The sequence below is a fragment of the Gossypium raimondii genome, chromosome 11 (genome assembly GCF_025698545.1).
Source record: "Gossypium raimondii isolate GPD5lz chromosome 11, ASM2569854v1, whole genome shotgun sequence".
NCBI lineage: Eukaryota > Viridiplantae > Streptophyta > Magnoliopsida > Malvales > Malvaceae > Gossypium > Gossypium raimondii.
Genome location: NC_068575.1, coordinates 2,405,838 through 2,430,812, shown reverse-complemented (window position 1 = coordinate 2,430,812; position 24,975 = coordinate 2,405,838). Strand labels below are relative to the sequence as shown.

At 30.4% G+C, this 24,975-nt stretch overlaps 3 protein-coding genes across 5 annotated transcripts; all 3 read right to left on the bottom strand.

Moving 5' to 3' along the window:
- Window positions 1-1,320: 1,320 nt before the first annotated feature.
- LOC128034860 (UPF0481 protein At3g47200-like) lies at window positions 1,321-3,774 on the bottom strand. Its single transcript, XM_052623817.1, has 2 exons — window positions 2,756-3,774; window positions 1,321-2,056 (listed from the first exon to the last, which is right to left on the bottom strand). Exons 1-2 carry the CDS (start codon window positions 3,526-3,528, stop codon window positions 1,357-1,359), a joined length of 1,473 nt encoding a protein of 490 aa, XP_052479777.1. The 5' UTR covers window positions 3,529-3,774; the 3' UTR covers window positions 1,321-1,356.
- A 3,545-nt stretch (window positions 3,775-7,319) lies between these two features.
- Window positions 7,320-10,025, bottom strand: LOC128034859 (UPF0481 protein At3g47200-like). The gene is made up of 2 exons (XM_052623816.1): window positions 9,182-10,025; window positions 7,320-8,289 (listed from the first exon to the last, which is right to left on the bottom strand). Exons 1-2 carry the CDS (start codon window positions 9,940-9,942, stop codon window positions 7,560-7,562), a joined length of 1,491 nt encoding a protein of 496 aa, XP_052479776.1. The 5' UTR covers window positions 9,943-10,025; the 3' UTR covers window positions 7,320-7,559.
- Window positions 10,026-11,244: 1,219 nt separating this feature from the next.
- Window positions 11,245-22,717, bottom strand: LOC105761590 (UPF0481 protein At3g47200). Of its 3 annotated transcripts, none has more exons than XM_012579446.2 (3): window positions 14,002-14,771; window positions 12,469-13,158; window positions 11,245-11,931 (listed from the first exon to the last, which is right to left on the bottom strand). In XM_012579446.2, exons 1-3 carry the CDS (start codon window positions 14,718-14,720, stop codon window positions 11,883-11,885), a joined length of 1,458 nt encoding a protein of 485 aa, XP_012434900.2. In that variant the 5' UTR covers window positions 14,721-14,771; the 3' UTR covers window positions 11,245-11,882. The 3 variants fall into 3 exon arrangements, with proteins under 3 accessions (XP_012434900.2, XP_052479778.1, XP_052479779.1); XM_052623818.1 differs by lacking the exon at window positions 14,002-14,771 and adding an exon at window positions 21,777-22,717 and having other exon boundaries at window positions 11,713-11,931; XM_052623819.1 differs by lacking the exons at window positions 11,245-11,931; window positions 12,469-13,158; window positions 14,002-14,771 and adding exons at window positions 19,587-19,778; window positions 20,252-20,941; window positions 21,777-22,711.
- Window positions 22,718-24,975: the final 2,258 nt, after the last annotated feature.

The window sequence follows — 24,975 nt, the reverse complement described above, 5'->3', positions numbered from 1 at the left end:
TGGAAATACAGACGTAATAATAATGATGATGATAATTGTACTTTGCCAAGTTACCAAGTTTGGAATTTGATCTTACTTTTCTTTTTCTCTAGTAGGAACCACTCTCACGACTTTATCAAAGGATTACTTCCATTGGCACTACTTTTTTTCAATGAGATAGATTAATTTAGTTGGTTTTGTATCGATTTTAATCATATCGGTCGGTACATATTGTTTCAATAAAAAATTAAAACGCTCAATTTTATATTTCGTATAAGGGCAACTGAAGAGGAGGCAGGCAGCGGCTTTAGTCCCCTACAGTTGGAAAATTGTTTTTTTTTTACCCTTTAAGATGTATAAATTATAAATTATAATCGTAAAATAATACTTTACCCTCGAAAATCACAAAGCTTTAATTTAGTCCTTTAAAAATTATAAAATATTAGTTAATGCAATGGTGAAATTACGTTTTAACTCAATATCAAAATTTACAACTTAATTTTGACCCTTTAAACTTCTTTTTCGACTCGCTCTTATCTCTACACTAATAAAAATTCTAATCCGTGTCAATTGTACCGACCTAAATATTATGCATTGTGGTATTAAAAAATATAGAAAAATACTATTTATTTTACCAACTTTAAACATTAACTAAATTAAAGTAGAAATAAAAAAATTTATTTAACAAATCAGCCGAAAAAAAGGAAATATAAAATATCTAAAAGCTTAATGAACACAGTTGCGCGTATGCTTTTTTTTCTTTTAATTAACTTTAATTTTATTAGTATATGATGATTTTGTTGGTTTTTTTACTTGTTTGTTTTAGATTTATTTATTTTAGATTCGTTGAAGGATGAATTTTATTTGTGGAGTTTATTGATGAGTATTTTGTAATTGATTAATATTTTATTTTTAAAATTTATAGATAATTAATTTGAAAGGAGATACAAAACAGATTAATACTGATATGTATCAGTTTTTGTAGAAAGCAATGCATTCATCAGTATAGTACTAACTACCTTGGATAAAAAATTTATTTAGTCCTTGAATTTGATAATTTTCTCAACTTAACCCTTAAACTTTTTTCTCATCTACATTAGTCCTTTAGCTTGACAACCTTTCTCAATTTCAGTGCATGTAATGATACGAGACTATAATATTGTGTCATTGGAAATCATACTTCAATAATTGTAATTATTACTTGAAAACAGTACAAGATTTTCGTTATAATATCTAGATCTACTTATAACTCTCGACCATTACTTATTCTTTTTTAAAATTATCATTAAACACTAAAAATTAAATTAAATAGATGAATAGAAAATCCAGGAATTACAAAATTCTCATAGAGTTTACAAAAAGAATAGTAAACAACACTTACTTTGGTTGACGTATGGTATAATCAGTCTGCAAAGAAGAAAGAAGAAGTGCAGCAATGGCACCCACAAATGCGAAAAACGTCCAACGTGTCCTAAAACAATTATGATAAACTTTAGCTGGATATTTAGTCCACATATTCTCACGATGATTATGTATTTGCTGTTCAACATAACTGTAAATCATCGGACTAGGAGCCAAATCAGTGTTCATCTTATTGTAAAGCTTAACCACTTCTTCATCACTCAATCTATTGTATAGTATACCGGCGTCTCTCAGTTCCTTAACATTTTCGGCTTCACCGATCAATGAAACAAGGAAACCCATATATGAAGTGACGGTGAAATTGTTGTAGAAATCCGGACTGAATTCGTAAACTATTAAGTTCATGGTTGAACCATCGATGGTGATCGGCGGTAACCATAATTTTCCGAAGAAGAATATACTGTTGAAACTGATGTCGGTTAAACAACTTGTTTTGCTTGCTTTTAACCTTATCCCGGCTTTTTTAAGCTCTATTACGTTAGGAAAGGTGCGTGAATGGTGCCGTTTTGTTCTTGTTTGGTTGCTGCGATTTATCAACATGAAAATTGGAGTCCAAAGCCTAGAATACCGCCATGGATTTTCTTTTTTGAAAAGGAGTCTTACTCGAAGTAGATGCAATAAATGAATTCGCTCTCCTTGCTGCGGCCACCATTCACTACAGCAAAATCTGTGTTAGTCGATGGTAGAATAGTTCAAGTTATCGGTTTATAAATTTTATTGATCCGATCAAATCATCTAATTTGATTAAATAAATTATTAAAAATTTTGGTTCAATTACCCGATTCAATTAGTTTTTTTTTCAGTTCAACCTATTTGTATAGGTTCTCAATAATAATTTTATTCGGACTTATACCTCAGCTAATTTTCAATTCCATCTTATTCAAACAACATTAACTAAAATATAATTTATATTATTGTATTAATACAAAAATTTCACCATTTTTAAATATGTTAAACTATCAATTTTCCATTATAAAAGTTGGATTCTAAATCATAATTTTTCCTTAAAAAAGGTACACTCAACAGTAACAAGGCAGGCAGGGGTGGTTTTGAAAATTGGAAAATTACATTTTAATATCTTAAAAATTAAAAATTATATTTTATATATAGTAAAATTATAACTTTAGAATGAAAAAAAATTGTTCAACCCTTTATGAAATCACATATGAAAAAGATTTAAGATTCAAATTATAGTTATTGGTGGAGTTGGTTGAACAGAGAATCAAGTAAGTTATTGGATTAGAATAAGAGATTAGACCAATAGAGTGATAAATCGATTTTTTTATATATTTTTAATATTTTTAAAATTTTATATAATTCAACCGATGATTCTGTTTTAAATTCCTTAAATTACCTGTCCTGCTGATGTGATTGTGACTCTTTCATGTCGGCTGGGGTGATAACAGTGTCGTCGATGAACCTTTTGATCGCATTCATGAACTTTTCGCCATTTTCGCTCGAGCTTGTAAGCAATTCAAGAACACGAAAAGGTAATTGGTTTTCCAACAAGAACAGATCCGAGTACTCAAATGTCAGCATTTCGTTATTAGTAATCCGTTTTTTCAGCGTAGAATTATAATCTTGGCCATAACGCATATAAACTGCTTGTAAAATTGCGCAGCCGTCAACGAAGAACATCCAAGCCAGGTCCTTGTCATCGTTGCTATACTTCTCCAATTCCTTTGGATCATAGCATTTCTTCAAGCCATCAATCTCTGTCTTTATGTTGTTGTACAAGATTTCGTTATTGACGCCAATGTTTTCAACGAAATGTGCTACTAATCTGAGCTTGAGCTTCTCGGATCCATGGAGGGTGGGATCATCGTCGTGGAGTGGGCCGATTGGGAACACTTTCGGCATGAAATACTTCCTGAAATCTTCGTCACGGCCAAGGGTTGCTGGGGCTCTTCGTATCAACGGTTTGGCATTGGGATCGAGTTGGTTGCCGTTGAAAGCTTCGTCCAATGACCGGAGATTCTCTAATTCGCCATTGCTGAGAGTGAAGTCCGTACCCGGTATTGGAATGATCGTGTCTAGGGGATTGGTGTTGGTGGCGATTGTTTGATCAGTGGAAACTGCTCCGCCAGGAACTCCGACGGCTCCGCCTCCTTCCTCTGTGGACGACATTTTCTGGTTGATCAGTTCGAAGTAATAAACAAGGTGATTTTGTAAACTGTTTTTGGCTGAGTGAGTGATGTTTTGGAAAAAGGCGGCAAATGGCTACGATGACGACAATGTTTCTATACCTTATATCTGCGAGTTAAATTTGATTAATAATCTTTTAGAAAAAAGTCGAATTAATATTTTTTAACAAAAATAGTGACTAAAATATTAAATTTGTAAAAATGAAAACTCACATGACAATCCATATATATATATATATGTTTTTTTTATTTTTAATTTTTAATTATTTGTTAACATGATATATAAAAAAGTAGTATTATATTAGCATGAAGTGCACGTGGTTTGCTGCACGAGTTGTAACACCAGCACCATTAAAATTTTAATATTTTAGTTAACATTTTTGTTAAAGAAAAGCAATTTGACTCTTTCTTAAAAAGTTAATGACTAAATTTAACTCTAATATTAATAATGAATACCAATTTGACAGAAAAATGTAAATGTCGATAACTAAATTTAATATTATATCTTTTTTTAAGTTGCACTTATATAAATATAATATAGATTCAAGTATACAAATATATGTATGGATTAATTTAGAAAGAATTAAACAAAATTCACGTATGATATAAGTATCTGTTGAGAGTGAGAACCACACATCACGATTGAGAATAATATTATAAAACCTAAATACTCAAAGGCTTAAAACTTTCTTCGCCTTAACCTTCTCTTAATAAGTTATTAAACTAACTAAATTAAACCTAATTTAAAATTAGGTTAAGGTACTTGGAAAGTCCTTGTATTATGAGGATTTGATCAAATTAATCCTCTATTATTAAATAGATCAATTTAGTCCTTATACTCTTTAAAAGAATCAAATAAATCTAAAGTGCAAAAGAGTTAATATTTATAGTATAAAAATGTCTTGATTTTTTTTTTTGCAATTGCATTTTAATTCCAAACAAATAGTTTCATTTACAAAATCATAAAAACTTGAAAAATATTAACTTTATTAAACAATAAATGTATATTTATTTCAAATTGGTCTTATTTGTTTTTTTAATAGTATAGGGACTAAATTGATATATTTAATAGTAAATGAACTAATTTGATTATATCTCTATAATATAAGGACCTCTCAAACATATTCCCTTAAAATTACTTTTTTTTTGGAAATACAGACAGAATAAACTAGACTTGTGGGATGGTTCATCTAATTCAACCTTGTAACATGTCTTTAAGTATAATATATATTTTTATAATACTAATGATAATTTTACTTTCCCAAGTCACTAAGTATGGTATTTGATCTTACTTTTCTTTTTTCTCTGGTAGAAGTAGACCTGTCCATGGGCTGGGCGGCCCGGTCCGACGGCCCGTCCGAAATATGGGAGGATTCGGGTAAAAATAAAGGCCCGAAATATGGGCTTGGGCAAAAAAACGACGGTCCTCGAGCACCACTTTTTTGGCCCAGGCCCAGGCCGGCCCGAATATAATAAATATATTTTTTTATTTTTAAAATACTTTTAAAATATTTTTTATTTTTTATTTTTAAAACAATTTTTTAATGTTTATTAAAAAATGGGCCAGGCCGGGCTGGGCTCGGGCTTATGATATTTTTTCCGGGCCGGGCTTGGGAAAAATTTCAGGCCCATATTTCGGGCCGGGCCCGGGCCTAGGAGGCGGGCCGAATTTTTTTTCGGGCCCGGCCCGGCCCATGGACAGGTCTAGGTAGAAGCCACACTCTTGACTTTATCAAAGGATTTAGTTCCATTTGATGCTCCAACATACTATTTTCTTAATGTAGTTGATTTTGTATCGATTTCAATCATATCAGTCGTCATATATTATTTCAATAAGAAATCGAAACGATCAATTTTATTTTCAGCACAAGAGCAACGGGAAATGGGGCAGGCAGGGATCGGAAAATTGTTTTTTTTCACAAAACTTTAAATTATAGTCGTAAAATTATACTTTAACCCCTCGTAAATCACAAGATTTTAATTTAGTCTTTTAAAAACTTATAATGATATTAGCTAATACAATGATGAAATTTGATCTTAACTCTTATCAAAACTTATAACTTAATTTCAATCCCTCAAAATAAATTCTAACTTCGACCTTATTTTCGCACTAGTAAAAATTTTAATCTATATTAATTGCACTGATAAAAATATTGTGCATTGATTGGTATATGAATGATATTAATATATATATATATATATATATATATATATATATATATATATATATATATATATATACTATTTCTTTGACCAACTTTAAAGTAGAAACTTTAATATTTCAAGTAGGGAAAAAATTCAACATATAAGCCAATGAAAAGAAAAAGTGGAAATATAAAATCTCTAAAATCTTAATCAAAGACATTTAGGTGTCAGCTTTTATTAAACTTTAATCTTTTATTTGTGGATTTTTTTGTTTAATTTATTGGTTGGTTTCTTTTGGAATTTGTTGGAGGATGAATTTTGTTTGTGAAGTTTATTGATGAATATTTATATAATTGATTAATACTTTTATATTTGAAACTTATTTAATCTCATTCAAGTTTTTAAATATTATAACATTTTATCGATAATTTTGAAAGGATATACAAAAACAAGTCAGTAGTGATATGTATCAGTAGTTTTTGTAGAAAAACGATGCCCATCAATGCAATACTAACTACATTGGTTAGAAAAAGACATTTAATCCTTGAATTTAGCAACTTTCCTTAACTTAGTCCTTAAACTTTTATTTTATCTACATTAGTCTTTCAACTTGACAGGTTTTCTCTATTTTGATGCATGTGATGAGACAACACTCTGATATCGTGTCATGACATCATTTAAAAATTATATTCTTAATAAAAAAAATAGGTGTTGACATGACAGAAATATCACAATAATGACAAAAAATGAGAAAAGTTGCCAAAATTCATGATTGATGTGGATTGTGGTGAAGCCAGCCTCCTAAAATGAATTTTATTTTTATTTAGGCCTATTTATAATTTATAAAAATTTAAATTAATAATGGTAATATTGTACTTTACCCCAAAATGATAAAAATTGATTTAATCATTTAAAAATGATAAAGATTTAGACTATTAAAATGATGAAATTATATTTTTATTGTTATAAAAATAATACACAACTTAATTTCGCCTCTCCCAAAAACAATTTTGACTTCTCCCTGAACGTGGATAAAAATAAAAAAGAGTCTAGAGATCGAAATGAAAAATTGTGGATTAAATATTATCTTATTATTTTATTTAAATAAAATGTACCGTATACATCAAAAAGTCTAGTAATTGAATAATAAAATGTGATGTTTTTAAGTAAATATTGAATTTAAACCTTATGAAATACTAAAAATTTTACAACAAAATTTAACTACTAAAAAATAAAGCTATTATATATAAAAATAAAGCTATTTTGACCCAAAAAAGTGAAATGGAAATGATTATTCCGTCTATTATTCGGTTTAACTTTGAGTGTCAATTACGCAATGCATTTAAGATGTTTGTTTTGGTGTAACTAAGGTAAAATAATTTTGATTCTATTTTTCATAGATGGAATAATGTGGATCGTAAAAAGTTATCAAATTTCTGTTTTCGGTGGGTTAAAGAGAAATGGGGTTGCTCTGCTTTGCTCTCTTTTCTTTTTGAAAAGTAAATGAGGAGCGGGAGAGATTCTGCAAAATCCTAATTAAGTCTTTCAGAAAATTTCAAAATTTGTCTTTAATTTTCTCAAAAGTTTTGATTAAGTCTCTTAAATTTTATTTTCAAAAAGAAATTCTCATTAACTATCAAAAATTAAATAGATTAAAATGAAACTCGAAAAATCTCATAAATCACAAGAGTTTACAAAAAGACAAGTAAACAACACTTAGGGTGGGTTTGGATGGGCGGTTGGGTGCGGTACGGTGCGTTTAGCTTACTTTTTGTCTCACGCTACAGTATTGCTATAGTATCTAATTTTACCGCCACCGCTGTTTTTACACTAACTGCAGGTAAACACACCGCCTATTCAAACTTACCCTTACTTTGATTGATGTATGGTATAATAAGTCTGCAAAGCACAAAGATAAAGTGCAGCAATGGCAGCCACAAATGCCAAACACGTCGAAGGACTCCCAAAAAGAGTATTATAAGCTTGAGCTGCATAATTAATCCACATTTTCTTACAATGATTATGTATTTGCTGTTCAACATAACTGTAAATCATCGGACTAGGAACCAAATCAGTGTTCATCTTATTGAAAAGCTTAGCCACTTCTTCATCACTCCCCAGTTCGTTGTATAGTATGCTGGCGTGTCTCAGGGCTTTAACATCTTCGGCTTCATCGATCAATGAATCAAGGAAACACATATATGAAGTGACCGTGAAATCGTTGTTGAAATCCGGACACATTTCGTAAGCTATTAAGTTCATGAATTTAGGACCGGTTGAATCATCGACGATGACTGGCGGCAACCATAAATTTCCGACGAAGAACATACTGTTGAAACTGATGTCGGTCAAACAACTTGTTTTGCTTGCTTTTAACCTTATCCCGGCGTTTTTAAGCTCTTTTATGTTACAAATGGTGTGTGAATGGTGCCATTTTGTTCCTGTTTGGTTGCTGCGATTTATCAAGTACCTGAAAAATCGAGTGCAAAACCTAGAATGCTGCCACAGATTTTCTTTTTTTTCTCCATTGAAAAGGAGTCTTGCTCGTAGTAGATGCAATAAGTGAATTCGCTCTTCTTCTTGCTGCTCCCACCATTCACTAGAGCAAAATCTGTGTTAGTCGCGAGTGAAGCTATAACTTTTTTTTTTTTGAATTTGGAATTGTAAATTTTTATCATAACTAAAGTTTAAGTTAAAAGTATTCAAAATCGATAGTCGAACCATTCAAGTCATCGATTTATAAGTTTAATTGATCCGATCAATTCATCTAGTTTGATTAAATAAATCATTTAAAATTTTGATTCGATTATCTGATTCAATTATATTTTTTTCCCAGTTCAACTTGTTTGTATAGGTTTTCAAATTAACTGGTCTAATGATTTTATTTAGACTGATACCTCAATTAATTTTTAGTCCAATTCGATTGAAACAACATTGACTAAAATACAATTTTATTAATGTATTAATGCAAAAATTTTACCACTTTTAAAGATGTTAGACTATCAATTTTCCATTTTAAAAAGTTGGATGCTAAATCATAATTGTTTCCTGAAAAAGTGTACACTCAACAGGAACAAGACAGGCGGGGGTCGTTTTGAAAAATGGAAAAATACATTTTAAACTCTTAAAAGTTATAAAATTATAATTTTATATAGTAAAATTACATTTTAACCTTTTAAAATGGAAAAAGAAAATTGTTCAAACATTTTCAAAAATGAAGAAATCACACATGAAAAAATTTAATAATCAAACTATACTTATCGGTCGAGTTGGTTGAACAGAAAATCGAACTAAAATAAGAGATTAGATCAATTGAATTGAATAGAGTGATGAATCGAAATTTTCTATGTTTTTAATATTTTCAAAAATTTTATATAATTCAACCGAAATAAACTAATAAACCAGAAATGAGAGTGTAATCGATTCAATGACCCATCTAATAACATTTATAAACTCCACATAATGATTCTGTTTTAAATTCCTTAAATTACCTGTCCTGCTGGTGTGATTGTGGCTCTTTCATGTCGGCTGGGGTGATAACAGTGTCGTCGATGAACCTTTTGATCGCCTTCATGAACTTTTCGCCATTTTTGCTCGAGCTTGTAAGCAATTCAAGAACACGAAAAGGTAATTGGTTCTCCAACAAGAACAGATCCGAGTACACAAATGTCAGCAATTGGTTTTTAATAAACAATTCGTTCCGCGTAGGATTATAATCTTGGCCGTAACGCATATAAACTGCTTGTAAAATTGCGCAGCCGTCAACGAAGAACATCCAAGCCAGTTTCTGGTCATCGTTGCTATACTTTTCTAATTCCTTTGGATCATAGCATTTCTTCAATCCACCGATCTCTGTCTTCATGTTGTTGTACAAGGTTTCCTTATTGAAGCCAATGTTTTTGACGAAATGTGCTGCTAATTTGAGCTTGAGCTTCTCGGATCCATGGAGGGTGGGATCATCGTGGTGGAGTGGGCCGATTGAGACCACTCTCGGCTTGAAATACTTCCTGAAATCTTCGTGACGGCCAAGGATTGGTGGGACTCTTTGAATCAATGGTTTGGCTTTGGGGTCGAGTTGGTTGCCGTCGAAAGCTTTGTCTAATGACCGGAGATTCTTTAATTCGCCACTGCTGAGAGTGAGGTCCGTACCCGGCAATGGAATGATCGTGTCTAGGGGATTGGTGTTGGTGGTGATTGCTTGATCAGTGGCAACTGCTCCGACGGCGAGGCCTCCTTTCTCCGTGGACGACATTTTCAGGCTGAGCGGTTCGAAGTAATTAACAAGGTGATTTTGTAAACTGTTTTTGGCTGAGTGAGTGATGCTGGAAAAAAGGTGCAAAATGGCTACGATGACGATGAATGTTTCTATACCTTATATTATGGAAAATACTATTGGTGTAATATCAAATTTATCCTTTAATATTTATATTTTTTTCAATTTGATTCTTATTATACGAGTCAAATTTAATTGACAATCTTTTAGAAAAGAGTCAAATTAATATTTTTAACAAAAATAGTGACCAAAATTTTAAATTTCTAAAACGACAATCCACATGTACATATTTTTATATTTTTATTAACGTAACATATAAGAAAAGTAGTGTTATGTTAGCATCAAGTGCACATGGATTGCCATACATTTAAAATGTTAGCTTAAAATGTTAATTAGGCAACGCATTTAAGATGTGTAACACATTTGTTCTTTTTTTTAATTTAATCTTTTTTCTAAATACAAAAAGTATTTTACTAAATTGATCCATTTAATGGTAAATGGACTAATTTGATTAGATCCCTATAATATAAGGACCTCTCAAATATATTTCCCATAAAATTACTTTTTTTTGAAATAAAGACGGAATAAACTAGACTTATAGTTATATATATTTATATATAATATTTTATAATACTAATGAGAATTGAACTTTGCCAAGGCATTAAGTTTGGAATTTGATCCTACTTTACTTTTTGTATAGTAGGAGCCACTCTCACGACTTTACCAAAGGATTTAGTTCCATTGGCTGCTCTTTTTAACACACTAAATTGTTTTTAATGAGAGAGATTTGATATAAAAATACTATTTCTTTTACCAACTTTAAACTTTTAAGAAAATTAAAGTACAAACTTTAATATTTTAAGTAGAAAACAAAATTATTTAATAAATAAGCCAATAAAAAGAAAAAGTGGAAATATAAAATCTCTAAAAGCTTAATGGGTGTAGGCTTTTATTAAAATTTAAATTTTATTCTAATTTTTTAAAAATAATGTTATGAATATTTTTTAATTTGTTGAATAATAAATTTTAGTTAACGTTTTTTTAATATTTTTTAATATTAAATATTTTAAAAATCTATCGGTAATTTTGAAAAGATAAACAAAACCAAGCTGGTACTAATATGTATAAATTTTTGTAGTAAAATGGTGCATCTATTAGTGTAGTACTAACTACCTTGAATAAATTATATTTTTAATAAAAATTAGGTGTTGACATTGTAATGATCTATTTTTACCCGGCCCGCTAGAGAACCAAACCAAAAAATAAATAAGAAGAGTCCAAAATTAACAGTCTAATCTACAAATCAAAATAGCCCAAAAACTAACCTTAACGTAACAAGCCCAAAACAAAAAAAATAAACCCTAGCCCAAAAAGAAAAATGTTACAAACAACATTTTCAGAAACCCTAGTCACCCTAAGCCTTGCTGCCGCCGCACGCCACTTCTTCTGCATGCTCTGACATCTCTGACACCTGTAAAATGAGCAACACGCAACAGAAAGAAAAAAGACAAATAGCAAAACGACAAAGAGTAGAAACTAAGAGTTGTTCAAATCGGCTATAAAAGCCTAAATTTAATGCTTATATTTTTTTGGACACATAAGAAATAGAAATAAAATACAAAAAAAAAAGAGCAAAGTTTGAAAGGTGATTATTATTATTTTTCTTCTCTGTTGTTTTATTTTATTTTCATTTCTATTTTTTTAAATATCATAGAATAAAATACAAATGCACTTTGTTCAAATATTACACTCGCCATTATTAAAAAAAAAAGGGGAAAAAATCTCGAAATAAGGCAATGTCATAAATTGTATACAAAAAAAAAAGCATTAGTAAAATGTATATAAAATTTATTAACTTTCAATACTTATAATAAATTAAACACAAATATAATATACAAAGCCTTGATGCCTTGAATCCTTTAGGGTTCTTCAACCAGCCTTTGATTTTTGTGGTTGGATGATCCTTGGCTGCCACAAATTGAAGGAAAAAATATATAGAAAAGCATTTCAAAACAAATACACACAACAAAACACTTCAGCATGTAAGAAATTTATATTATAAAGGTTTTGGTTTTTGGATTGTTATCATTAAGAATAAAATTATTGGAGGTAAAAGACTGTTTCAGGTTAATTGTTAACTTTTATGGTTAAATTGAATTGATTAGTTAAAATTTTTAGTTGAAAATATTTCAATAATAAAAAGAAATCAATAAATCCACCGGTTCAACATAAGGACAGAATGTAAAGGAGACCCTTCAAAATTTTAGAAAATTATCATTAAATCCTAATTTTAATTTTTAAAAATCCTAATTAAGCCTCGGTGAAAATTTCAAAAGTTAACCATTAATTTTATCAAAAATTTTCATTAAAGCTCATAAATTTTATTTTTAATAGAAAATTTCCATTAAAACACCAAAAATTAAATAGATTGAATCGAAAATCCAAGAGTTACAAAATTATCATAAATAACAAGAGTTTACAGAAAGACTAGTAAAGAATACTTACTTTTGTTGATGCATGGCATAATAAGTCTGCAAAGCACTAAGTGTAAGTGCAGCAATGGCACCCAAAAATGCCAAAAACGTCCAAGGACTCCTAAAATAAGTATGATAACCTTGAGCTGCATGATTAATCCACATATTCTTACAATGATTATGTATTTTCTCTTTAACCCCACTGTAAATCATCGGACTAGGAACCAAATCAGTGTTCATCTTATTGAAAAGCTTAGCCACTTCTTCATCACTCCCCAATCTATTGTATAGTATGCCGGCGTCTCTCTGGTCTTTAACATCTTCGGCTTCATCGATCAATAAATCAAGGAAACACATATAAGAAGTGACGGTGAAATCGTTGTCGAAATCCGGACACATTTCGTAAGCTATTAAGTTTATGGTTGAATCATCAACCGTGATCGGCGGTAACCGTAATTTTCCGGAGAAGAAGATATGGTTGAAACTGATGTCGGTTAAACAACTTGTTTCGCTTGCTTTTAACGTTATCCCGGCCTTTTTAAGCTCTTTTACGGTACCAATGGTGCGTGAATGGTACCGTTTTGTTGTTGCTTCGTTGATAAATCTGCGTTCAATGAAACGCCACCACCATGGTTTTTCTTCTTCGACAAGGAGTCTTACTCGTAGTAGATGCAATAAGTGAATTCGCTCTCCTTCTTTGTGCTGCTCCCACAACCATTCACTACACCAAAATCTGTGTTAGTCGGAAGCCAAGTTATAATTTCTCTTTTCTTTTTTTTTTTCTTTTTGTTGTTGGATTTGGAATTGTTAATTTTTATGAAGCTAAAATTAAGATTTTCAAAATAGATAATCCAACGTTTAAGTTATTGATTTATAAATCTCAATTTATTTGATTTAATTAAATAAATTATTAAAATTTTAATTTGATAATAAAATCTTTTACCCTGTTCATATAAAGTTGGCTGATCTAATCACTTTCTCCGATTGATGTCTCAATTAATTTTCAATTCAAATCGATTCAACCAATATCAGGTAAAATATAATTTTTATTATTGTATTAATGCAAAAATCTTATCATTTTTAAGATATTAAACTTTTCCATTTTGAAAAGTTGGATTTGAAATCATAATTTTCATTTCTAAAACTGTACACTCAACAGGATAAATGCAAACAGACACGCAGGGTCGTTCCCAAGAAATGAAAATTTACATTTTAATCCTTTTAAAATTACTAAATTATAATAAGCCCTTAAATTAAAAATAATTATTTAATTGTTTTAAAAAAAGAAAATAAAATCATAAATTAATACATGAAAAAATTAAATGATCAGACTATACATATTAATAAGGTTGGTTGGATGAAAAATCGAATAAAGTTAGAGTTAGACCAATTGAATTAAAGAATCGAATCAATTTCTTTTATATTTTAATATTTTCAAAAAAATTATATAATTAATAACAAAAAAATGAGAGTCTAATAGATTCCATCACCCATCTAGTTATAAAATCCTTTTAACATTTATAAACTCCACAAAAATGATTCTTTATTTAATTCCCTAAATTACCTGTCCTCGCCTGGGTTGATAACACTGTCGTCGATGAACCTTTTGATTGAATCCATGAACTTTTTGCCATCCCCCGAGCTTGTAAGCATTTCAAGAACACGAAAAGGTATTTGGTTTTCCAACAAGAACAGATCCGAGTACACAAATCTCAGCAAATCGTTTTTAATAAACAATTTACCATCATCATCATCATTATCGTAACGCATGTAAACTGCTTGTAAAATTGCGCAGCCGTCAAACATCCAAGCCAGTTCCTTGTTATCGTCGCTATAATTCTCTAATTCCTGTGGATCATAGCATTTCCTCAAGCCATCCATCTCTTTCTTAATGTTACTGTACAAGGATTCCCCATCGACGTCAACTTTTTTGACGAAATGTGCTGCTAATTTGAGCTTGAGCTTCTTGGATTCAATGAGGGTGAGATCATCGTGGTGGAGTGGGCCGATTGAGATCACTTTCGGCATGAAATACTTCTTGAAATCTTCGTTACGACGAAGGGCTGATAGGACTTTTCGTATTAATGGTTTGGCAGTGAAGTTGGGATGGCCGGCGTAGAAAGCTTCGTATAATGACCGGAGATTCGCTACTTCGCCATCGCTGAGAGGGTCCGTGAACCGCATATCAATTCTCACGTAATCGTTGTTGGTGTTGTTGTTGATGATTGTTTGATCAGTGGAAACTGCTCCGACGGGGCCACCTCCTTCCTCCGTGGACGACATTTTCAGGCTGACCGGCTCGAAGTAATTAACAAGGTGATTTTGAAAACTAGTTTTGGCTGGTTGAGTGATGTTGGAAAAAAGGTGGCAACATGGCTACGATGATGACAAATGTTTCTATAGCTTACATACAGAGGCGAATCTAGGGAAATGTAAAATTGTTATTTAGGACCTTAAATTTTTTTTTTAAATTTTAAATTAGTAAAGGTAAAATTAAAATTATAAAATTCAATTTAATCTTTTAAAATTATAAAGATATAGACTACAAAAATTAAAATTTCATTCGGTCCATCCTAAAAAATTATTCTAGCTTCACTACCGCTACATAATAAACATATGGAAAATACTTTTGGTGTAATTCAAATTTATCCCTTATAGTCAATTTAATTTTCATTTTTTCAATTTAATTTTCTATCTTTTGGAAGAGTCGAATTTAACTATCAATTTAAATTTATGTTTTTTAACGAAAATAGTGACTAAAATATTAAAATGTTAAACATGACAACTCAAACGGCAATCCACATCTATATTTTATATTTATTTCTTATTTTTAAATTATTTATTGACGTGACATATAATAAAAGTATTGTTATGTTAGCATGAAGTACACATGGATTGTCACACTAGTAGTGACACCAATATCGTTAAAAATTAATATTTCAGTTAGCATATCTGTTAAAGAAAAGCAAATTGACTCTTTTTTGAAAGGTTAATGGTTAAATTTAGCTCAAATGAAAAAAATAAAGGCCAATTTGATAAAAAAGGTAAATGTCAAAAGTTAAGTTTATCATTTATACAAGTATTAATATATGTCTGGATTAATCTACAAAGAACCAAACAAACTCTACACGTGATATACAAATGTGACGAGAGTGAAATCTACACATCACAATTGAGAATAATATTATAGAAATACTCAAAACCTAAAACCTTCCCTTAACCAAGAAGCTAAGACGCTATGGATAATTTTATATCTACAACACTTCATGAATTTCATATGCTTAATAATATATAGTTCTTTAAATATATTCGATTTTTATTTTATTATTTATATTATTTTGACTCAGTATTTAAATTATCATTATGTTACATGATTTATTTCAAATATTTCATATATTTTTATAACGAAATTTGAATTAAAATATTAATTTTATTATTAAATTATAATTTGATATATTTTGAGATAATGCAATTTTAAGTATTTCAATTTATTTAATCATTATTTTTAAACTCGTTTTTGTTTTGTTAGTATTGCATAATTTTAACGTGTATATATATATATATATATATATATATATATATATATATATCTAAAGTTCTACTTATTTTTAAGGTATGTCAAATATTTGACAACTTTATTAAAGTATGCATTTGAATATTATATATATAAAGGGACGAAGTTGGAAATTTTTTCGGGTTGAAATTAAATTGTATACTTTTATGATAGTAAAAATATAATTTCACCATTTTAATTGCTTATATCTTTATAAATTTTAAAATATTAAATCAAATTTAAAATATTGCTTAGGCCCTTATGTGACTCGCCTCACACGACATTTCGACCTCCTCAACATTCTAGAGCAGTTCTTCTCCTTCATATTGGTTGGACAGATGGCTCCGAAGGATTATCTATAATAGTCAAATGCGGATGATTGAGCGATAACATGGAGTAGGTCCTCATCAATACCAACTATCTCATTCTAACCCTCAGGATGAACATGAAGACTTCTATAATGATGTCCCTTTCCGCTATGAGTATCCACCTCATCATTCACCTCCGAGTCACCCTACTCATACCCTTGTTGTTACACTAGCGGACCTCTACGAACAGTTCACCCATTTTGAGCAACATTGTTTTGAGCGATTTGACAGTGTTGATGCTACTTTGCAGCAGATCTATCAACATCTCCACATTTCTTCTACTACACCTGCGCCTCATGATCCCGACGCATCTCACAATGACTATTGTTGATATGTTTTGATTTATATGCTTTCTTTTTTATTTTTATTTTTATTTTTAGTTGTTTTGTTTTTATTTTGTAGGCTTCTTCAATTTATTTTCTTTTGAACTATAATTTTATTCTGATGGTTGTTTTTTATTTGAGTTTGTAACCTCTTGATCTTCTTCCTTATTTGTGTTATTTTCTTATTAGTTTGCTCAGAACCATGCACTACATTTACATTTGCCTACAATTTTGGTATTCATTATTTTGGCAATTTCATCCATATTCAAGGCAGTTTCAATTTTCTCCCTCTCTTATGATATTCTGCTTATTCTGTACTTATATCTTTTTGTACATTGAGGACAATGTACATCTTAAGTGTGGGGAGGTTGTTTATATAATTGCGATTTCATCCATTAGAGTGAATTGTTTTCGATTTGGGATTTTTATTGATGTTGTTTTGGATTAATTTGTAGATATTTGTGCATTGGTTGATTTAAACTTTAAGACATGAGAGAGTCAAACATGATAAGTTGTTTTTCAGAAATAAATATTTTAGATTGTTTTCCTTGATTTAGGTATTATCTTGAAGTTTTAAATTTGCAAGTTTGACATCAAAATCATGATTTTTTGTGAGGGTTTGAGCCTATAGAGCATACATTTTTCATGCTCATTTTATCATTGGTTATGAATGCGTCAACTTGATTTGTTATTCTAGAACTTGCTTCGATTATGCATGTCGAGACCACACCATTGATTTGATATATTGAGATGATAGAGGCACTTAGGTTTTAACCCAATTAACCTATAAAAAGCTTACCTATTGAATTAACCCTTAGTGAACCCCGTTGAGCCTAACACATTTTTTCTTGATTAACCCGTGACCCATTTTTTTTTTTTGTAACTCTTTCTCGTTTTATTGACTTCTTTTTTGTCAAGATTTGATTTGGTTAGTTACCTAACTATATTCCTTTATTTGAATTGCTGAATTTTATCATATTCTAAAAAAAAAGACAAAATAAATAAATAATGTGATTGAGCTAGAATAATTTGTTTCATTTAGTGTTGAAAAGCTCGTTTTTGTTTTTGATTATTCTTGATTGATGTTTTTTCTTTTAATTCAGCATTTGATTGTTTTTCTAGTTTGGTACTTATCAACTCGATCTTGATTATAACAAACTTTTTTGACATTTTTTCACACCTTTAACCTAATCACCATTACAACCTCTTAAAGACCTCTTGATTGGTGTTTCATATCATTTTATAGTGGTGGAGATTTGATTTTCAAGCAAGCCTATGGTAATGACATTTCTTGTTCGACGATTGAGTGCAAATTTCTTGAACCTTAAACACTTTGAGTGCTTTGAGTGAATCTTTAGTGAGGATGTCAATATTTGTTGATTTTGAATTAAAGATTATTATTTAAATAAGGGGAGGCACCTATGTTTTCTCACTTTAAAAATTTCGGCTTGGATTGTTTGGATCTTTAGCGTCCTTTTAGTTGAATTGTCAATGCATGATTGTTTGCGAATTATTTTGAAGGAGCATTGATGAGAATTACAAATTGAGAAATGTTAACTTTAATGTGATGATTTTTCTTGAGGATAAGCACACACTTAAGTGTGGGGGTATTTGATAAGTGATAGAAGTAACATGTTTTAATCTAGTTCTTAATGCATTTTTGGATGATTATTTATGTAAATTCATGAATTTTATGCTCCTAATCCTTTAAATTCATGTTTCTATACTTAGGAGAGCATTCGGGAGAAAAATAAGAGAAAAACAAGCAAAAATCGAACAAATAGAGCAAATTTCAGGAGCCATATGGCCTTGTGCTAGATCATGTTGATTTCACGATTCACATCCCAAACACACGTAAAACACAATTTTTAGGCTTTTTGGGCATTCTAAACCCTATAAATACCAAATAGAGGAAGAGAATAGGGGGTGATCAAAGAGTATTGAAGAAAACAACTTGGAGAATACCATTAAAGCCAACTTTGGAGCAGATTTCTATCAAGATTGAAGACCTTTTAATTTCTTTGAAGTTTTTATGAGTTTTTTTATTTATTTCTTGTGGTTATACTGTCTTTGAGATATTTTTATCTACAATTATGAACTAATTCTCTAGATACCTAGGGGAGATGAACCCTATGATGAATTCTATTATTTGATTTATGATTTACACAATAAATACTTGAATCTTGTTTTCAATTATGTGTACTTATCTCTTATTTTAATATATCTTGAATATTAATTCATGTTTAATGTGCTTAAATCAGAGGACGAAAAGTTCCTGTTTAAGAGTAGACCTAGTTTAATTGAGTGGAGTTGCATGCAATCCTAAAAATAGGACGACATAAATCTACCGGATTAGAGCCAAATCTAATAGGGGAATTCATATATCGAGTTAATGCGATAATAGGGGTTTTAATTAGACTCATCTAATTTGACAGTATCATGCCTAAGAAAGCTTTGTATTAAACGAGAATTTGCAGATTGGAAATTGGACGGATTACCAGTGTTCGTAGAAACAGAGTCGTTTGACGTAGCCATGAAGTCGCGCAGCACAAGCAGGTCACCAGATCGTAGGCGACTGATACCATGTAAGCATATGTACTTTTGGAGGGTAACTACTGAACTGCTACTAACAACTTTTTAACAGAAAGTTTAACAACTTAACCACCTAACAGATTGCATTTACCTATGCTCTAACATTGTGTATTGTAATTATTATTTCATAACGGTATAAGATTTTGGTTAAAATGCCTAGAATTACTTATAATCCCCAACTATTAAATAAGAGGATAAAGACACTTTAACAAGCTCGAATTTACTAAAACTCAGTATAACAATGGTTAAATGAATTTTAAGCACACATATTACTCCTATGATGTAAGTATTTAGGATAAATCACCCTCCGTGGTTAAACAAATGGACCCAGGCTATAAATTGTATATAAAAAAATTAAAAAGCATTAGTAAAATGTATATAAAATTGATTAACTTTCAATATTTATAATAAATTAAACACAAATATAATATACAAAGCCTTGATGCCTTGAATCCTTTAGGGCTCTTCAACCAGCCTTTAATTTTTGTGTTTGGATGATCCTTGGCTGCCACAAATTGAAGAAAAAAAAAAGAAAAGCATTTCAAAACAAATACACACAACAAAACACTTCAAAATTATAAAGGTTTTGGTTTTTGGATTGTATCATTAAAAATAAAATTATTGGAGGTAAAAGATTGTTAACTGTTTATGGTAAAATTAGATTGATTAGTTAAAATTTTAATTCATGCATTTAGTTGAAAATATTTAAAAATAAAATAGAAATCAATAAATCTTTCAAAATTTTGACATTTGTACTTAGAAATCTTAATTTTAAAAAATCCTAGTTAAGCCTTGTTGAAAATTTCAAAAGTTAACCATTAATTTTATCATAAATTTTGATTAAAGCTCTTAAATTTTATTTTAAAAGAAAAATTTCATTAAAACACCAAAATTAAATAAATTGAATCGAAAATCCAGGAGTTACAAAATTATCATAAATAACAAGAGTTTACAAAAAGAATAGTAAAGAACACTTACTTTTGTTGATGCATGGCATAATAAGTCTGCAAAGCACTAAGAGTAAGTGCAGCAATGGCACCCAAAAATGCCAAAAACGTCCAAGGACTCCTAAAATAAGTATGATAACCTTGAGCTGCATGATTAATCCACATATTCTTACAATGATTATGTATTTTCTCTTTAACCCCACTGTAAATCATCGGACTAGGAACCAAATCAGTGTTCATCTTATTGAAAAGCTTAGCCACCTCTTCATCACTCCCCAATCTATTGTATAGTATGCCGGCGTCTCTCAGGTCTTTAACATCTTCGGCTTCATCGATCAATAAATCAAGGAAACACATATAAGAAGTGACGGTGAAATCGTTGTCGAAATCCGGACACATTTCGTAAGCTATTAAGTTTATGGTTGAATCATCAACCGTGATCGGCGGTAACCGTAATTTTCCGGAGAAGAAGATATGGTTGAAACTGATGTCGGTTAAACAACTTGTTTCGCTTGCTTTTAACGTTATTCCGGCCTTTTTAAGCTCTTTTACGGTACCAATGGTGCGTGAATGGTACCGTTTTGTTGTTGCTTCGTTGATAAATCTGCGTTCAATGAAACGCCACCACCATGGTTTTTCTTCTTCGACAAGGAGTCTTACTCGTAGTAGATGCAATAAGTGAATTCGCTCTCCTTCTTTGTGCTGCTCCCACAACCATTCACTACACCAAAATCTGTGTTAGTCGGAAGCCAAGTTATAATTTCTCTTTTCTGTTTTTTTCTTTTTGTTGTTGGATTTGGAATTGATAATTTTTATGAAGCTAAAATTAAGATTTTCAAAATAGATAATCCAACGGTTAAGTTATTGATTTATAAATCTCAATTTATTTGATTTAATTAAATAAATTATTAAAAATTTCAATTTGATAATAAAATCTTTTACCCTGTTCATATAATTTTTAAGTTAGCTGATTTAATGACTTTCTCCGGATTGGTGTCTCAATTAATTCTTAATCCAAATCAATTCAACCAATATCAACTAAAATACAATTTTATTATTGCATTAATGCAAAATCTTACCATTTTAAGATATTAAACTTTTCCATTTTGAAAAGTTGGATTTGAAATCATAATTTTCATTTCTAAAAACTGTGCACTCAACAAGATAAATGCAAACCGACAGGCAGAGGTCGTTCCCAAAAATGAAAATTTACATTTTAATCCCTTTAAAATTTATTAAGTTATAATAAGTCCTCAAATTAAAAAATAATTTTTAATTTTTAAAAAAATAAAATCATAAATTAATACATGAAAAAATTAAAGGATAGACTATACTTGCTTAGATTGGTTAGATAAAAATCGAATAAAGTTAGAATTAGACTAATTAAATAAAAAATCGAATCAATTTTATTTTATATTTTTAATATTTTCAAAAAATTATATAATTAATAATCAGAAATGAGAGTCTAATAGATTCCATCACCCATCTAGTTATAAAAACCTTTTAACATTTATAAACTCCACAAAAATGATTCTTTATTTGATTCCCTAAATTACCTGTCCTCGCCTGGGTTGATAACAGTGTCGTCGATGAACCTTTTGATTGAATCCATGAACTTTTCGCCATTTTTGCTCGAGCTTGTAAGCAATTCAAGAACACGAAAAGGTAATTGGTTTTCCAACAAGAACAGATCCGAGTACACAAATCTCAGCAAATCGTTTTTAATAAACAATTTACCATCATCATCATCATCGTAACGCATGTAAACTGCTTGTAAAATTGCGCAGCCGTCAACGAAGAACATCCAAGCCAGTTCCTTGTTATCTTCGCTATAATTCTCTAATTCCTGTGGATCATAGCATTTCCTCAAGCCATCCATCTCTTTCTTAATGTTGCTGTACAAGGATTCCCCATCGACGCCAACTTTTTTTACGAAATGTGCTGCTAATTTGAGCTTGAGCTCCTTGGATTCAATGAGGGTGAGATCATCGTGGTGGAGTGGGCCGATTGAGATCACTTTCGGCATGAAATACTTCTTGAAATCTTCGTTACGGCGAAGGGCTGATGGGACTTTTCGTATTAATGGTTTGGCAGTGAAGTTGGGTTGGCCGGCGTAGAAAGCTTCGTATAATGACCGGAGATTCGCTACTTCGCCATCGCTGAGAGGGACGTCCGTGAACCGCATATCAATTCTCACGTAATCGTTGTTGGTGTTGTTGTCGATGATTGTTTGATCAGTGGAAACTGCTCCGACGGGGCCACCTCCTTCCTCCGTGGACGACATTTTCAGGCTGACCGGCTCGAAGTAATTAACAAGGTGATTTTGAAAACTAGTTTTGGCTGATTGAGTGATGTTGGAAAAAAGGTGGCAAAATAACTTTTTGAATATTCACTCTGTTAAACAGGAATAGTATAAGACTAAATTGATCCATATATTTATTAATAGAAATGACAACTGTACTTTGCCAAGTTTCTAAGTTTGGTATTTGTTCTTACTTTCATGACTTTTATTTACTTTGCCAAGTTACTAAGTTTGGTATTTGATCTCATGACTTTACCATTTGTCACTCCAACTTAACTTTTTTTTAATGAAGATTCCAGTATACATTGTTTCAATAATAAATCGAAACAATCAAATTTATTTTTTGTACTACGGTGGCGGGAGGTGGCAAGCAGGGCCTTGGCCCTCCTAAATGTATAAGATTATAAATTTCAAAGGTAAGATTGTAATTTGGCCCCCAAAAATCATAAGGCTTTAATTTAGTTCTTTAAAAAATTATAATGGTATTAGCTAATACAATGATGAAATTGTGTTTTAACCCTTATCGAAATTTATAATTTAATTTTGGTCCCTCAAAAATTTGTTTTGGCTTCGTCCTTATTTCCGCATTGGTAATAATTTTAATCTATATCAACTGCAAAGACCAGTACTATAACAGTCTGATTTTCAATGGTATCGGAAAAGATGGTTTTGAAACCCCATTTTCATTGTCTGAGTCCATAAATATTAATATTTAATATTTACAAGGCTAGTCTAAAAGTTTATTGCAGTTTGGTCCAGTAATTTTGTCTAATTGATAGTTAAATAAGGTACATGAACTAAATTATAAAAGTCCAATCAGTATAGGTTTTAATTAGCAAAGGACCAAAAGGGCTATTAAACCATCTTTTATTATATGATAGTGGATATAAACAAATATTAAATTTAGTTAATTAAACTTGATTATGATTAATTAATCTAGTTTAATTAAATTCTAATTAGACTATATATACAAATTAAGTGGAAAAATGAAAACATTGTCATCTTCATCCTCTTTGCTGAATTTGAGAGACTGAAAACCTAGAAAGCTTTCATACATTCGGTCCTCAATTTCTAAGGCGATTTAAGTTTTTTGTCTTGTAATATTTATATATTTGAGGTTATGGACTCTTGATTTATTTAGCTCATTTAATAATTTGCAAAATTGTTAAAGTTTTTGAAAGTTGCCATTTTAGTTTCTTAAATAAATAGATGTTAAATTAATAGATTTTAAGGTTAGATGTGAAAAGAATTAAATTATAAAATTTAAATTGACAGTTTTATGCAAAAGGATAAAATTGTATAAATTGAAAAATTGACGCTAGTTTTTTTTTATAGTTTTAGATATTAGAGAGTATGATTGAAATTGATTTCGAAATCAAAACTTAATTTTGAAAGTTATGATTATTTCGGATTTAGAGATTAAATTAAATAAAATATGAAAATTTAAAAATATCAGAAAAATAAAATTTAACTGACTCATGCGTGCATGTAACAAAAACTAAAATTTTAAGGACACACCTTCAGCATTTCACTTCATTAATTGTTGAACTTTGGCCTACAATGCAACAACTCAACCAGTACAGCAGCAACATTTTGTTCATATGCAACTAGCTTTAGTTCTTTTGTAATTTGTATTTAAAGTTAGTAAGATTAGTTGATGATTTGAATGATGTCCAATGTGATGTAATAGCTGATATGTCAGCTACATTTTGTGTGTAATTTAAGCTTTGTTTTAGTCAAGTTATTAGTGGGAGAAGTTGTGTATTAGGAAACTGTCATGTAACTTCTATGTTTATCTTAATGAAAAATGTATATGAAATCAGTTTTCAGGTTTCATTTTTGTTCAATTCTCTTTGCATCCCTTTCTTGCTTCTTTTCTCCTTTGTTTTCTGTCAAAACACCAACAAATGGTACACAAAGCCTGTCATCTTTGAGCGCCTTTATTGTTGGTAGTTGTTTTTGTGAGAAACCTTGAAGAAAAAGAAGCTGAGGCTGTTGTTTTTATTTTGCTGCAAAATGAATTTTACACCACCACCACCACCTGTTTTTGCTGGTGAAAACTACCACATTTGGGTAGTAAAGATGAAAACTTACCTGCAAGCACATGACTTGAGTAAATTAGCTAAATTTATTCATATCCACCAAATTATTAGAATTTTCAAATATATTAGAGAGACATTGGACGAAACCACAAGGGAACTCACAAATTGAAAGAAAAGCAAAATGACATGGAAGGAGTAAAAGAAGAGATGGCTAAATTGCCTGAAAATTTAGCACCTATGTTAAGCAACATTGATGATAAAACACATAGGATGGAACCTAACTCATAAAAAATCTCAAATTTGCAACCACATATTATTCACATGCCAGCCAACCAATTTTTTTTTGTCCGTTTTGGTGGGACTACAAGACAGGTAGCAACCGTTATTGAAGAATTAGTCACGTTTTAAATA

Excerpts from the sequence above, each read along its gene's own strand:
- LOC128034860 (XM_052623817.1), bottom strand. The coding sequence starts at position 3,528 with ATGTCGTCCACAGAGGAAGGAGGCGGAGCCGTCGGAGTTCCTGGCGGA. Across the intron at positions 2,057-2,755 it reads CAATCACATCAGCAGGACAG|TGAATGGTGGCCGCAGCAAG; the intron begins GTAATTTAAGGA and ends ATTTTGCTGTAG.
- LOC128034859 (XM_052623816.1), bottom strand. The coding sequence starts at position 9,942 with ATGTCGTCCACGGAGAAAGGAGGCCTCGCCGTCGGAGCAGTTGCCACT. Across the intron at positions 8,290-9,181 it reads CAATCACACCAGCAGGACAG|TGAATGGTGGGAGCAGCAAG; the intron begins GTAATTTAAGGA and ends ATTTTGCTCTAG.
- LOC105761590 (XM_052623818.1), bottom strand. The coding sequence starts at position 22,504 with ATGTCGTCCACGGAGGAAGGAGGTGGCCCCGTCGGAGCAGTTTCCACT. Across the intron at positions 13,159-21,776 it reads ATCAACCCAGGCGAGGACAG|TGAATGGTTGTGGGAGCAGC; the intron begins GTAATTTAGGGA and ends ATTTTGGTGTAG. Across the intron at positions 11,932-12,468 it reads TATGCCATGCATCAACAAAA|CCAAGGATCATCCAACCACA; the intron begins GTAAGTATTCTT and ends AATTTGTGGCAG.